Here is a 14,448-nt window from a genome sequence, read left to right on the forward strand (position 1 = left end):
GCACATTTGTCTTTTGTTATTGTTATGATTCAGGCTGTAATAACAGCTAGCAACGTGTTATCTGGGAGTTAGAACCGTTTTTTCAAAATTATGACTTAATATCTGAGATAGCAGGTCATAATTGAGAGCTTAAGTTGTAATGAGAGGGACTGTCCTTTCATTAGTATGAGCTGGCAAGTTATTATTGTGATTTTAAGTTATAATTAGTTAGGAAGCCGTGGCCTAATGGTTACAGAAGCCGTTTTAGGGCCAAAAGGTTGCTGCTTGGAGTCCATGGACCAGCAGGAATGGCTGAAGTGTCCTTGACCAGGGCACTGAACCCCCAACTATGTTGTCCGTTGCTCTGGGTAAGAGTGTCTGCTCAGTGCCATTAATGTAATGTAGTAATTGAGATACTAAGTCCGCTATGAGATAGCAAGTCATAATTGAAATGTTCTCATATTTCATTATGAGAGCACGTCATATTTGAGACTAAATTATGAGAAGCTTAACTGGTCTTAACGAGGGTAATAACGAGACCTATTTCATTATTATGAGATAGCAAGTCATAATTGTGGCATACTAAGTCATTACTGAGATACCAGGTTATAATGGAGTTATCTTTCATTAGTTATATTTCACTGAGTGCATTATGAAACAAAGGCTTAACTAGTCTTAATGAGATAGAAAGTCCTAATTTTGGGATAGCAAGTCATAATTGTGACATACTAACTCATTAGCATCAGAGAGGTTTTAACTAGTCTTAATGAGAGACATTCTCATATTTTGATATAAGATACCAAGTCATAATTGAGAGACTAATTCATTGAGATACCAAGTCATAATTCTCATTTCATTATTGAGATAGAAAGGCATAATTATGAGTCTCATTTTAATATTGAGATAGCAAGTCATAATTGTGAAATACTAATTCATTGAGATACCATGTCATAATTGAGATTTCATTATTATGAGTGTTTTATAATTGAGATTCTAAGTCATTACTATGATATACCAAGTCATAATTGAGATACGTTCTCATATTTCATTACTATGAGACAGCAAGTCATAATTGTGACAGTTGTAATTGAGATTCTAAGTCATAATTGAGATACTAAGTCACAACTGATGTTCTCATATTTCATTATGAGAGCATGTCATAATTCTGAGATAGGATAATGATAAAATAATCTCAATGATTAGTATCTCAGAATTATGTGCTATCTCATGGTAATGACATATGAGAACGTATCTTAATTATAACTTAGTATCTCAGTTATGACTTATCTCATGGTAATGACAGTATTTCAGAATTATGAAATAATCTCTTAATAATGAAATGAGGTTGTATCCCATAATTATACTCATAATTATATATCATATTGAGATGTTCTCATATTTCATTAAAATGAGATAGCAAGTCCTAACTGAGAAGTCATAATTACAAGATATGTTCTCATATTTCATTAGTATGAGATACTAAGTTATAATTACGATACATTCTTATATTTCATTATCATGAGATAGCAAGTCATTGAGTTATGTTCTCATATTTCATTACTATGAGATAGCAAGTCATAATTGACATAGTAAGCTATAATTGAGATTCTAAGTCACAATTGATTTCATATTTCACTATGAGAGCACGTCGTAATTCTGAGATACTAAATCATTGAGAGAATAATGTCATTGAGATTATTTTATGATTTAGTATCTCAATCATGACGTGCATCTCATAGTAATGAAATATGAGAACGTATCTTAATTATGACGTCTCATGGTAATGACTCAGTATCTTAGAATTATGACGTGCTATCTCATAGTAATGAAATATGAGAACATATCTTAATTGTAACTTAGTATCTCAATTATGACTTATCTCATGGTAATGACTCAGTATCTCAGAATTGTGAAATAATCTCAATAATGAAATGAGGTTGTATCCCATAATTATACTCATATATCATATAATTGAGATGTTCTCATATTTCATTAAAATGAGATAGCAAGTCCTAACTGAGATAAGAAGTCATAATTACAAGATATGTTCTCATATTTCATTATGAGAGCACGTCATAATTGAGATACTAAGTTATTACGATACGTTCTCAGATTTCATTACTGAGATAGCAAGTCATAATTGTGACATAGTAAGCTATAATTGAGATTCTAAGTCATAATTGATATGTTGTCATATTTCATTATGAGAGCGTGTCGTAATTCTGAGATACTAAATCATTGAGAGAGAATGTCAGTAATAAAATCTCAATGATTTAGTATCTCAGAATTATGAAGTATGAGAACGTATCTTAATTATCTCAGTTATGACTTATGGTAATGACTCAGAATTATGACGTGCTATCTCATAGTAATGGAATATGAGAACACATTTTAATAATGACTTATCTCATAGTAATGACTCAGTATCTCAGAATTATGTGCTATCTCATAGTAATGAAATGAGAACGTATCTTAATTATAACTTGGTATCTCAATTATGACATCTCATGGTAATGACTCCATATCTCAGAATTATGACGTGCTATCTCATAATCATGAAATATGAGAACATCTCGTAATTAGGACTTATCTCAGTTAGGACTTGCTATCTCATTTTAATGAAATATGAGAACATCTCTCAATTATACAATATATAATTACGAGTATAATTATGGAATACAACCTCACTTCATTATTATGAGACTTCATAATTCTGAGATACTGAGTCATTACTATGAGAAGTCATAATTGAGATAATTAAGATGCGTTCTCATATTTCATTACTGAGATAATCTCAGTAATGAAATATGAGAACGCATCTTTGTCTCAATTTCATAATTCTGAGATACTGAGTCATTACAATAAGTCATAATTGAGATAATTAAGATGCGTTCTCATATTTCATTACTGAGATAATCTCAGTAATGAAATATGAGAACGCATCTTTATCTCAATTTCATAATTCTGAGATACTGAGTCATTACTATGAGAAGTCATAATTGAGATAAAGATGCGTTCTCATATTTCATTACTGAGATAATCTCTAATGAAATATGAGAACGCATCTTTATCTCAATTTCATAATTCTGAGATACTGAGTCATTACAATGAGAAGTCATAATTGAGATAATTAAGATGCGTACTCATATTTCATTACTGAGATAATCTCAGTAATGAAATGACAACGCATCTTAATTATCTCAAGTCATAATTGAGATAAAGATGAGTTCTCATATTTCATTAGAGATTCTCAGTAATGAAATATGAGAACGCATCTTAATGATCTCAATTATGACTTATCTCATAGTAATGACAGTATCTCAATTATGAAATCTCATAATAATAAAATGAGGTTGTATCCCATAATTATACTCGTAATTATATATCGTATAATTGAGAGATGTTCTCATATTTCATTAAAATGAGATAGCAAGTCCTAACTGAGATAAGAAGTCCTAATTACGAGATACGTTCTCATATTTCATGATTGAGATAGCACGTCATAATTGTGACACATTAGTTAAGGCTTTCTATCTCATAATAGTCTTCATGAGATAGAAAGTCATAATGAGGAGAAACAGCCTTCCATAGTTTTCTCCTGGAAAGAAAGACTTGCAGAATCACGTAGAATGACGCCATAGCGCCGTCCAGCCAATCACATTACACCTCGCCTTAGATCTAAAATCTGCGTCACTTGTGACATTATTTGGTGCGCGCGCACGGGACTACGGTTCGACCCACACGATCCTTTTATTTATTTATTTATTTATTTATTTATTTAACCGTCCACTCAGCAGCTGGTGTGGGACAGGAGTGTGTGATGACAGACGGGTTTTGAACTAGATACATACGGTTTGGTTATTTCGCAACGAGAGAGAGAGAGAGAGAGAGAGGGAAAACAATAATAACAACAACAATAATAACAACCGGCTCCGGTTTCCGCCGCAGCGCGAGACAGGAAGATCAGCTTCACTAATGATGTCATCGTATTATCATCATCCAGGGAAGGAGGCGGACATGGCGGAGCCGCTGTGCCTGGAGAGAGGTAGCACACCCAGACCTTTCACCCTCACTACACTTTATAGACTCTCCATCAACAAGAGGGTTCTGCCAAATAAACAGGAGCTCAGTCTGAGCACTAACTACCTGCGGCCATGCTTGCAAGGGGAAAAAAATCATCAGTGATGCTATCTTTATCACATTCAAATAGACTCTGGTTTTGCAAGTTTTTTTTTTTTTGAGCCGAAGCACTAAAACAATCAAACAGTGCTCCATTATACTATGGTTACTGGAGTATTTTACAGTAATATTACACACACCTGTTTACCTGTTCATTCAAACTGTTCTCGTGTCCTTATCCATTCCGGGTCATGAGTGAGCTGGAGCCAATCCGTGCTGACATTGGGTGAGAGGCGGGGTAGGGCAAAGGGGGGCATTAGGCCCTGTGGGGTTTTAGGGGGCATCTCAGAATACTCAGGAGCCAATGTGTCATATCATCTCTAGCCGCTTTATCCTGTTCTACAGGGTCGCGGGTGAGCTGGAGCCTATCCCAGCTGACTACAGGCGAAAGGCGGGGTACACCCTGGACAAGTCGCCAGGTCATCACAGGGCTGACACATAGACACAGACAACCATTCACACTCACATTCACACCTACGCTCAATTTAGAGTCACCAGTTAACCTAACCTGCATGTCTTTGGACTGTGGGGGAAACCGGAGCACCCGGAGGAAACCCACGCGGACACGGGGAGAACATGCAAACTCCGCACAGAAAGGCCCTCGCCGGCCACGGGGCTCGAACCCAGACCTTCTTGCTGTGAGGCGACAGCGCTAACCACTACACCACCGTGCTGCCCGGTCCAAAGGGTTGCTGGTTCAATTAGTTGAGTGAATGAACAGCACTTTCTCCTCCCTCTATATCATGGCTGAAGGGCCCTTGAGCAAGGCACCGAACCCCCAACTGCTCCCTGGGCGCTGTAGCATAGAGTAGCTACCGACTGCTCTGCGTATGTGTGTGTTCACTGCTTCAGATGGGTTAAATGCAGAGAAGGAATTTTGTTGTGCTTGAGTGGACATGTGACGAGTTGCTATATCCTTCCTGGCAAAAAAAAAGCTCGAACCAATCTATCCATTTTCCTCTGACTTCTTATCAACAAGGCGTTTGTTTACTTTCCACCCATAGAACTGTCGCTCACTCACTCCATCCATCCATCCATTATCTGTCACCATTTATCCAGGCAAGCTGGAGCCTATCCCAGCTGACTACGGGCGAAAGGCGGGGTACACCCTGGACAAGTCGCCAGGTCATCACAGGGCTGACACATAGACACAGACAACCATTCACACTCACATTCACACCTACGCTCAATTTAGAGTCACCAGTTAACCTAACCTGCATGTCTTTGGACTGTGGGGGAAACCGGAGCACCCGGAGGAAACCCACGCGGATACGGGAAGAACATGCAAACTCCACACAGAAAGGCCCTCGCCAGCCGCTGGGCTCGAACCCAGGACCTTCTTGCTGTGAGGCAACCGTGCTAACCGCTACACCACCGTGCTGCCCCACTCACTCGATTTTTTTTTTTTCTTCGCACCATTCTGTGTTTGTTGTGTGTGAAAACCCCAGGAGGAGATCAACAGTTTCTGAAATACTCAGTCCAAAAATACTCATCTGACTCAAACCAGCACCCATGCCACACTGAAAGAAAGTCACACAAAAATTGAGATCACGATTTTTCCCATTCTGATGTTTGAATGTGAGTGAACATTAACTGAAGCCCTTGATTTGGATCTGCGTGACTCGATGCATCGTGCTGCTGTCGAGGGATCGGCTGATTACAGAATGGCATCAAACCACAGCGGGTGGGTGGGTGGGTGTTCCTAATAAAGTGGCCATCCGGTGAGTGTAAATCACTAACGAAGAAGCCAGAGGACACATCGGCACGAAAAAACTCCTCGAAGAAACCGTAAGACTCAGGATGGGCGTTGTGTTGTGGGTGACGCCGGACAGCGGGATTACAAATCATTACAGGTGTAGAAAAGTAAAGGCAGTAGTGGAAGCGTGTCACGTCATGCAGCAGGAGGAAGTTTAAAGAGCTGTGTGCGGTTTTATTATAGCCTATAGCTACAGTGGCATGCAAAAGTTTGGGCACCCTTACTGAAAATGTCTGTTACTCTGAATAGTTAAGTCAGCAGAAGATGAACTGATCACCAAAAGGCATAAGGGTAAAGACGACACATTTCTTTTCGGCGTTTTCTGCAAGATTTGTGTATTACTTTTGTTTTGTACAATTGGAGAGTGAAAAAAGAAAAGGAACACCAGGTGGAAGTTTGGACACCCCAATACATTTGAGTTCTCAGGTAACTTTTACCAAGGTTCCAGACCTTAATTAGCTTATTGAGCTGTGGCTGGTTCAAATTATTCGTTAGGAAAGGTCAGATGATGCAGATTTCAAAGCTGTACAGTATAAATTCTCTGACTCCTCAAACTTGTCCCTAAAATCAACAGCCATGGGCTCCTCTAAGCAACTCTGTCGCATTCTGAATAATAAAATAATTGATGCTCACAAAGCAGGAGAAGGCTACAAGAACATAGCAAAGTGTTTTCAGGTAGCTGTTTCCTCAGATTGTAATGTTATTAAGAAATGGCAGTTAACAGAAACAGTGGAGATCAAGGTGAGGTCTGGAAGATGAAGAAAACTTTCTGAAAGAACTGCTCGTTGGATTGCTAGAAAGGCAAATAAAAAACCCCTGTTTGACTGCAGAAGACCTTCAGAAAGATTTAGCAGACCCTGGAGTGGTGGTGCACTGTTCTACTATGCAGCGACACTTGAACAAATATGACCTTCATGGGAGAGTCATCAGAAGAAAACCGTTCCTGCGTCCGAGCCACAAAATTCAGCGTCTGAAGTTTGCAAATGAACATCTAAGCAAGCCTGATGCATTTTGGAAACAAGTCCTGTGGACTGATGAAATCAAAATAGAACTTTTTGGCCACATTGTGCAAAGGTATGTTTGGAGAAAAAAGGGTGCCAAATTCCAGGAAAAGAACACCTCTCCAACTCTGAAGCATGGGTGTGGATCGATCATGCTTTGGGGTTGTGTTGCAGCCAGTGGCACAGGGCACATTTCATTGGTCGAGGGAAGCATGGATTCGAATAAATACCAGCAAACTCTGGAAGCAAACATCACACCATCTGTAAAAAAGTTGAAGTTAAAAAGAGGACGGGTCCTACAATAAGATGATGATCCAAAACACACCTCAAAATCTACAATGGAATACCTCAAGAGGCCCAAGCTGAAGGTTTTGCCCGGGCCCTCACAGTCCCCTGACCTAAACATCATTGAAAATCTGTGGATAGATCTCAAAAGAGCAGTGCATGCAAGACAGCCCAAGAAACTTGTAGAACCGGAAGCCTTTTGCAAGGACGAATGTGTGAAAATCCCCCAGGTAAGAACTGAAAGATTATTAGCTGGCTACAAAAAGTGTTTACAAGCTGTGATACTTGCCAAAGGGGGTGTTACTAAGTACTAACCATGCAGGGTGCGCAAACTTTTGCTTCAGGCCCTTTTCCTTTTTTGTCATTTTGAAAATGTAAAAGATGAAAAAAAAAATTGTTTTTGCTTAAAATATAAAGGGAATGAGTCATCTTTAACTTTATGCCTTTTGGAGATCATTTCATCTTCAACTTGCTCACAGTAACAGCAATTTTGACCAGGGGTGCCCAAACTTTTGCATACCACTGTATATCTGACTTTACACAGTATATAGTTGATTCTGGGGTCCAGTAAGGTTTTGTTTCTCCTTCCTTTGTCCTATCTTTTCTTCTCTTCTCGGCTCAGATGTATGCAGGGTAATTGAGTTGCTGGACCGGCTGCAGAGGAGCGGCGAGCTGCCTCCCCCCAAACTGCAGGCGCTGCAGAGGGTGCTTCAGAGCAAATTCTGTGCTGCCATCAGAGAGGTGGGCTTTTTAAACACTCTCTTTCACACACACACACACACACACACACACACACACACACACACACACACACACACACACACACACACAACTACCTGCTGCTGCTAATGGTTTTCTGATGGATGACCCTGATGGAGCGTTTCAGGCATTGCAATTACTTGCACCTTTAAAGCTAGACGGCCTTTCAGTTTCATAAAATCGGTGAAATTTAGTTCCCTCTGAAATTTGATCATTGTGATACAGTGGTGCTTGAAAGTTTGTGAACCCTTTAGAATTTTCTATATTTCTGCATAAATATGACCAAAAACATCATCAGATTTTCACACAAGTCCTAAAAGTAGATAAAGAGAACCCAGTTAAACAAATGAGACAAAAATATTATACTTGGTCATTTATTTATTGAGGAAAATGATCCAATATTACATATCTGTGAGTGGCAAAAGTATGTGAACCTCTAGGATTAGCAGTTAATTTGAAGGTGAAATTAGAGTCAGGTGTTTTCAATCAATGGGATGACAATCAGGTGTGAGTGGGCACCCTGTTTTATTTAAAGAACAGGGATCTATCAAAGTCTGATCTTCACAACACATGTTTGTGGAAGTGTATCATGGCACGAACAAAGGAGATTTCTGAGGACCTCAGAAAAAGCGTTGTTGATGCTCATCAGGCTGGAAAAGGTTACAAAACCATCTCTAAAGAGTTTGGACTCCACCAATCCACAGTCAGACAGATTGTGGACAAATGGAGGAAATTCAAGACCATTGTTACCCTCCCCAGGAGTGGTCAACCAATAAAGATCACTCCAAGAGCAAGGCGTGTAATAGTCGGCGAGGTCACAAAGGACCCCAGGGTAACTTCTAAGCAACTGAAGGCCTCTCTCACATTGGCTAATGTTAATGTTCATGAGTGCACCATCAGGAGAACACTGAACAACAATGGTGTGCATGGCAGGGTTGCAAGGAGAAAGCCACTGCTCTCCAAAAAGAACATTACTGCTCATCTTCAGTTTGCTAAAGATCACGTGGACAAGCCAGAAGGCTGTTGGAAAAATGTTTTGTGGATGGATGAGACCAAAATAGAACTTTTTGGTTTAAATGAGAAGTGTTATGTTTGGAGAAAGGAAAACACTGCATTCCAGCATAAGAACCTTATCTCATCTGTGAAACATGGTGGTGGTAGTATCATGGTTTAGGCCTGTTTTGCTGCATCTGGGTCAGGACGGCTTGACATCATTGATGGAACGGAACAATGAATTCTGAATTATAGCAGTGAATTCTAAAGGAAAATGTCAGGACATCTGTCCATGAACTGAATCTCAAGAGAAGGTGGGTCATGCAGCAAGACAACGACCCTAAGCACACAAGTCATTCTACCAAAGAATGGTTAAAGAAGAATAAAGTTAATGTTTTGGAATGGCCAAGTCAAAGTCCTGACCTTAATCCAATGGAAATGTTGTGGAAGGACCTGAAGCGAGCAGTTCATGTGAGGAACCCCACCAACATCCCAGAGTTGAAGCTGTTCTGTATGGAGGAACGGGCTAAAATTCCTCCAAGCCGGTGTGCAGGACTGATCAACAGTTACCGCAAACGTTTAGTTGCAGTTATTGCTGCACAAGGGGCTCACAACAGATACTGAAAGCAAAGGTTCACATACTTTTGCCACTCACAGATATGTAATATTAGATCATTTTCCTCAATAAATAAATGACCAAGTATAATATTTTTGTCTCATTTGTTTAACCGGGTTCTCTTTATCTACTTTTAGGACTTGTGTGAAAATCTGATGATGTTTTTGGTCATATTTATGCAGAAATATAGAAAATTCTAAAGGGTTCACAAACTTTCAAGCACCACTGTACTTGGAACTCCCCATGAGTCAGACAGAACTGAAGAAGCCTTTCGGATGAGATGTGAAACATCATCAAGGATTTTCAAGCAAGTCCAGTCACCTTCTTTAGGACCTGCGGTTTCGCCATTTTGTTTTTCTTTCCTCACGGTATATGAGCTGATAGCTTAGTAGTAGAGTAGCCAATCATAGCGTGTGAATGCTCATATCCAGTGAATGTGGATAGAATAAATAAGGATATACACACACAGAGACGTTACACAACTTCACACGTAGTCACTAAACCGTTAACTTCTTACAAGAGTAATGAAATATGGTAATGTAGCATCAAGCTTGAAAATGACCAGACGAACATCTGGAGCCATCCAGGAGCAAAATTAGTGATGCTGTCTGAGAGGGAGGGATGGCACACTCTGGCTACATCCACACGACAACGGCAACGAGATGTTATTTAAAAAAATATCAGGTCCATATGGCAACGCAACGCTTGCTGAAAACGATGCAATACACATGCCACACCTCTAGGGGCGCTGTAAGACGGTCCCTTCGGAGACACCAGAACAATAGAAGAAGTAAGGACGCATGCGCATAAACTATTATGCGCGAGACTTCATATTAGCCACAAAGTCAGAAAATTCTGTTCATAAAATTACATTATAATGACCAAATACAATGAAAAGTATTTTTCCAGTCTCACCTGTGAAAGGTAATCCCATGTGATCTCGTTTGGACGGTAAACCTGTTGGTACAGTTAAACGCAGCACATGAATGAGGCATCTTTATTCTCCACTTTGACCCATCCAATATGGCGGCGAGGATGACGTATGATTCTACGCGGAAGGCGGCGTCTTTAATGGTCCGGAATAAATTGAATGCTACACGTTGATGGATTAATTTGTTCTTCTACGCCCTTTTTGAGGAATGTATTGTAGGACTTAAACCAACATCTGAAGAGGTGAGATCGCTCCTTTTTTTCCCTATTTTTGCTGGCGGGATTGACTCTGCCCTAAGGGCTATATTCTCTCTCTCTCTCTCTCTCTCTCTCTCTCTCTCTCACTTTGCACCATTACACAATAAATATTCACAGTGAAAATATTTTGTAAGCGCGTTTCATGAACCAAGTTATAGGATTTGTTGACAACTCGCATCGAGTTCGTTACACTTCCACCCGGCGTGAAGCACTCACAGTCATGTGGTTGTGACATCATCGTAAACAAATCCGTTCTACTCATCCAGACGACTTCGCAACGGCAACGTTGCCAGATCTTTCCACTCTGGAACCCGTTCTCAAAAGATTGCGTTTTGGGGCACCCAAAACGCCGGTGCCGTGTGGACGCCAGGCCGAAACGATAAACATTTGTATCGGAGTCACCTGAATCTGTTGCCGTGTGGACAGGGCCTCTGTCTTTGAGGTCAATCACAGCAACATTGGCTAATCATGGATATCAGTGAGCTCATGTATGTAGAAGAGGGTAGACTGTGCTTTCTTACAAGAGCCAGTGCTTTTGGATGGATTCAGATCTCTTTGAGGACGCGTCCCCAGCCGGTCGCTGTCACATGATCCCGAGCTGGCTGGTGGGCTGGAACTGAGACGTGAAGAAACTGACAATTGGACGTCAGTGAAAATGTAAATATGTAGGCTAGTTTGTGTTCGAAACTGAACAGATGATTTTAGCAGGTGCTTCAGTCATGTGTAAATAAAACCTGTTTCTCTTCCAATGTGCCATTTCTGTTTTTTTTTTCCCTCTCCACAGCGCTGGACGTCTCATTAGATCGTGACGGATAGTAAGCAGCATGTGGGTGGGAGACTTATTTTCAATGCAGGGATGAAGTCACTGACATGAAGATATAAAGCCACTGCATGAATCTCTTACTCGCTCCCACGCATGCACACGTTGACTGTCGTTTCTCTGGACCTCCTCTGCTTTTTCTCTCGTTTCTGAGTGCAGCACCTCCTTGTCTCACTCTTTTCCAGTGTCTCAGATTTTCTTTAGCAACTCTGCCTCACTCCATTCACACCAACAACCAAGTTTTGGTTTGGCACTGATTAAATAAATACGACTGCATTGTGTATCAGAGTTGGATCATTGTTGCAGAGTTAATACACACATGCCCACTGATTTGTGTGTTCTCTCTCTCTCTCTCTTTTCTCTCTCTTTCTCTGTGTGACAGGTCTACGAACAGCTCTATGACACGCTAGATATCGTTGGAGGACCCGAAGTGCGAGCTCAGGCCACCGCTAAAGTAAGTCACGACATTCTTTATTTCTTATTCTCCGCATTTAGCACTTTGTCACCGTTTCCGTTTCACTTCCAGGCAACGGTAGCTGCGTTTGCAGCCAGCGAAGGCCACGCCCACCCACGTGTCGTAGAGCTTCCCAAGACGGATGAAGGTCTGGGCTTCAACATCATGGGTGGAAAGGAGCAGAACTCGCCCATCTACATCTCCAGGGTGATTCCAGGGGGCGTGGCCGACCGACAGGGCGGATTGAAGAGGGGCGACCAGCTGCTTTCCGTCAACGGAGTGGTAAGAAAGGCGGATCAATGTAGATGTCGTGTGTGTGTGAGACGAAAACTCAAGAATACATCCTCCGTCCAACGTTCTCACGGTGTGTGTGTGTGTGTAGAGCGTCGAGGGTGAGCACCACGAGAAGGCTGTGGAGCTGCTGAAGGCAGCTCAGGGTTCAGTGAAGCTGGTGGTGCGCTACACCCCGAAGGTCCTCGAGGAGATGGAGGCCCGCTTCGAGAAGCTGCGCAGCGCCCGGCGACGCCAGCAACACACCAGCCACTCGTGAGCGTGTTTCTCTGTTCACTGAACACATGCAAAAGAAACATTTCGCTTCCTCACACCAAATACTCTTGTCGTTATTCCTGTTACGGTGGTGCGAACGCTGGTCGCAAAATGTTAAAAAAAAAATTAGATACAGCAGAATAACTGTTTTGTTTTTTTTTCTCTCTCTCTGGAGGAAAATTTCTATTCCTTTTCCCTCTGCTTGTCTTTCCTCATTCACAGATCTTTAGAGTCTCGGGGTTAACCAATCCCACCCATGGGTTAACCCGTTGACCACTCCCATTCCTCAATCCTCCAATGGGAAGACACAAGACTAGCAATGCTGAGGAGATGAGCGAAGATACTCGCTTTAGATACATGTATGTTAGTGGAACATTCCTGAAACAGTAGACCTCAGATATCCTCTTTACGCCATCCATCTGTAGGGAGAGACTGAACAGAGTATCCGGTTTAATTTTTTTATTTGTGTGTGGTGATATGTTTAAAATGTTTAAAGAAACAGAGACCAACTATAGCAAAGAGAGCATATTCACAGATCAGAAGCTTGCAGTCAGGCTCCTCCAAGGGCTGTGTGTGTGTGTGTGTGTGTGTGTGTGTGTGTGTGTGTGTGTGAGAGAGAGTGAGTGTGTGTGTGTTTGAGTGTGTGCTCTGTCTCTGTACATGACATTATGCTGCATTACAGGTGTAGATGACCATTATGGGGTAAAAGCTCTTCCTGACCTCACACTGCTCCGACCTATACAGCTTTTCCTCGGCACTACATGCCCAAAGAGTTTGTCTTAACCCTCTGATGAAGTGACTTTGTGTCTGGATGTATATATATATGTGTGTGTGTGTGTGTGTGTGTGTGTGTGCATGGAAACATATTTAGTGCTTGAGTGGCTCTGTGTTCACACTTTGTCACACCCTGTGCATTATACCGCTGTTCTGTGTGGATTTGAGCTGCTAGTCATGCCTGTTTACATTTATTTATTTATTTATTTATTTATTTATTTATTCATTCCTACAATAAAATCAGCAATGCTATCGAACAGCCTTATTTATCGACTCTTTTGTCTGAATCGGGACGAGATCATTTCCAGCTTTCATTAATCATACGCTAGACAATCATCTTTCACAGTAGCACCGACTTTCTGAAATCTATTCAGATTTTCAGGTGGTTGCTTTTTTTTTTTTTTAGCTTTGTCTGACTATATACACTCTGGCCAAAAGTATGTGGACACTTGGTTATCACACTCGTATGTGGTTCTTCCTCAACAATTATCTAGAATCACTTTGTATACTCGAGCATCAATAATTTTCTTCACTGGAATGAAGAAACCCAAACCTGTTCCGGCATGACAATGCCCCCGTGCACAAAGCACGCTCCATTAAAACATGGCTTGCCGAGGTTGGAGTGGAAGAACTCGAGTGTCCTGTACAGAACCCTCACTAAACTCAACCCCACTGAACTCCTTTGAGATGAACTGGAACTGGAACCTTCTCACACAACATCAGTACCTGATTTCACTCGTGATCTTATAGCTGAATGAACACACATTACAACAAATCTAGTGGAAAGCCTTCCCAGAAGAGTGGAGAATATTACAACAGGAAAAAAAGTGTGCCTATCTATCTATCTATCTATCTATCTATCTATCTATCTATCTATCTATCTATCTATCTATCTATCTATCTATCTATCTACCTACCTACCTACCTACCTACCTACCTACCTACCTACCTACCTACCGTGGTGCTTGAAAAATTGAGAACCCTTTAGAATTTCCTATATTTCTGCATAAATATGACCTAAAACATCAGATTTTCACAGAAGTCCTAAAAGTAGATAAAGAGAACCCAGTTAAACAAATGAGACAAAAATATTATACT

General features: G+C 40.9%; 1 protein-coding gene across 1 annotated transcript; it reads left to right on the forward strand.

The window, feature by feature from the left end:
• The first annotated feature begins 3,608 nt into the window (after positions 1 to 3,608).
• lin7b (lin-7 homolog B (C. elegans)) lies at positions 3,609 to 13,607 on the forward strand. Its single transcript, XM_060902676.1, has 6 exons — positions 3,609 to 4,024; positions 7,823 to 7,941; positions 11,959 to 12,030; positions 12,103 to 12,312; positions 12,413 to 12,576; positions 12,799 to 13,607. Exons 1-6 carry the CDS (start codon positions 3,955 to 3,957, stop codon positions 12,818 to 12,820), a joined length of 657 nt encoding a protein of 218 aa, XP_060758659.1. The 5' UTR covers positions 3,609 to 3,954; the 3' UTR covers positions 12,821 to 13,607.
• The last annotated feature ends 841 nt before the right edge of the window (positions 13,608 to 14,448 follow it).

The sequence above is a fragment of the Neoarius graeffei genome, chromosome 20, assembly GCF_027579695.1.
Source record: "Neoarius graeffei isolate fNeoGra1 chromosome 20, fNeoGra1.pri, whole genome shotgun sequence".
Classification (NCBI taxonomy): domain Eukaryota; kingdom Metazoa; phylum Chordata; class Actinopteri; order Siluriformes; family Ariidae; genus Neoarius; species Neoarius graeffei.

What these genes read in the sequence shown, in the direction of transcription:
- lin7b (XM_060902676.1), top strand. Translation starts at nt 3,955, where the DNA reads ATGATGTCATCGTATTATCATCATCCAGGGAAGGAGGCGGACATGGCG. An exon ending in TGCTTTCCGTCAACGGAGTG is followed by an intron (nt 12,313 to 12,412) that starts GTAAGAAAGGCG and finishes GTGTGTGTGTAG; the next exon opens with AGCGTCGAGGGTGAGCACCA. An exon ending in CAGCAACACACCAGCCACTC is followed by an intron (nt 12,577 to 12,798) that starts GTGAGCGTGTTT and finishes CCTCATTCACAG; the next exon opens with ATCTTTAGAGTCTCGGGGTT.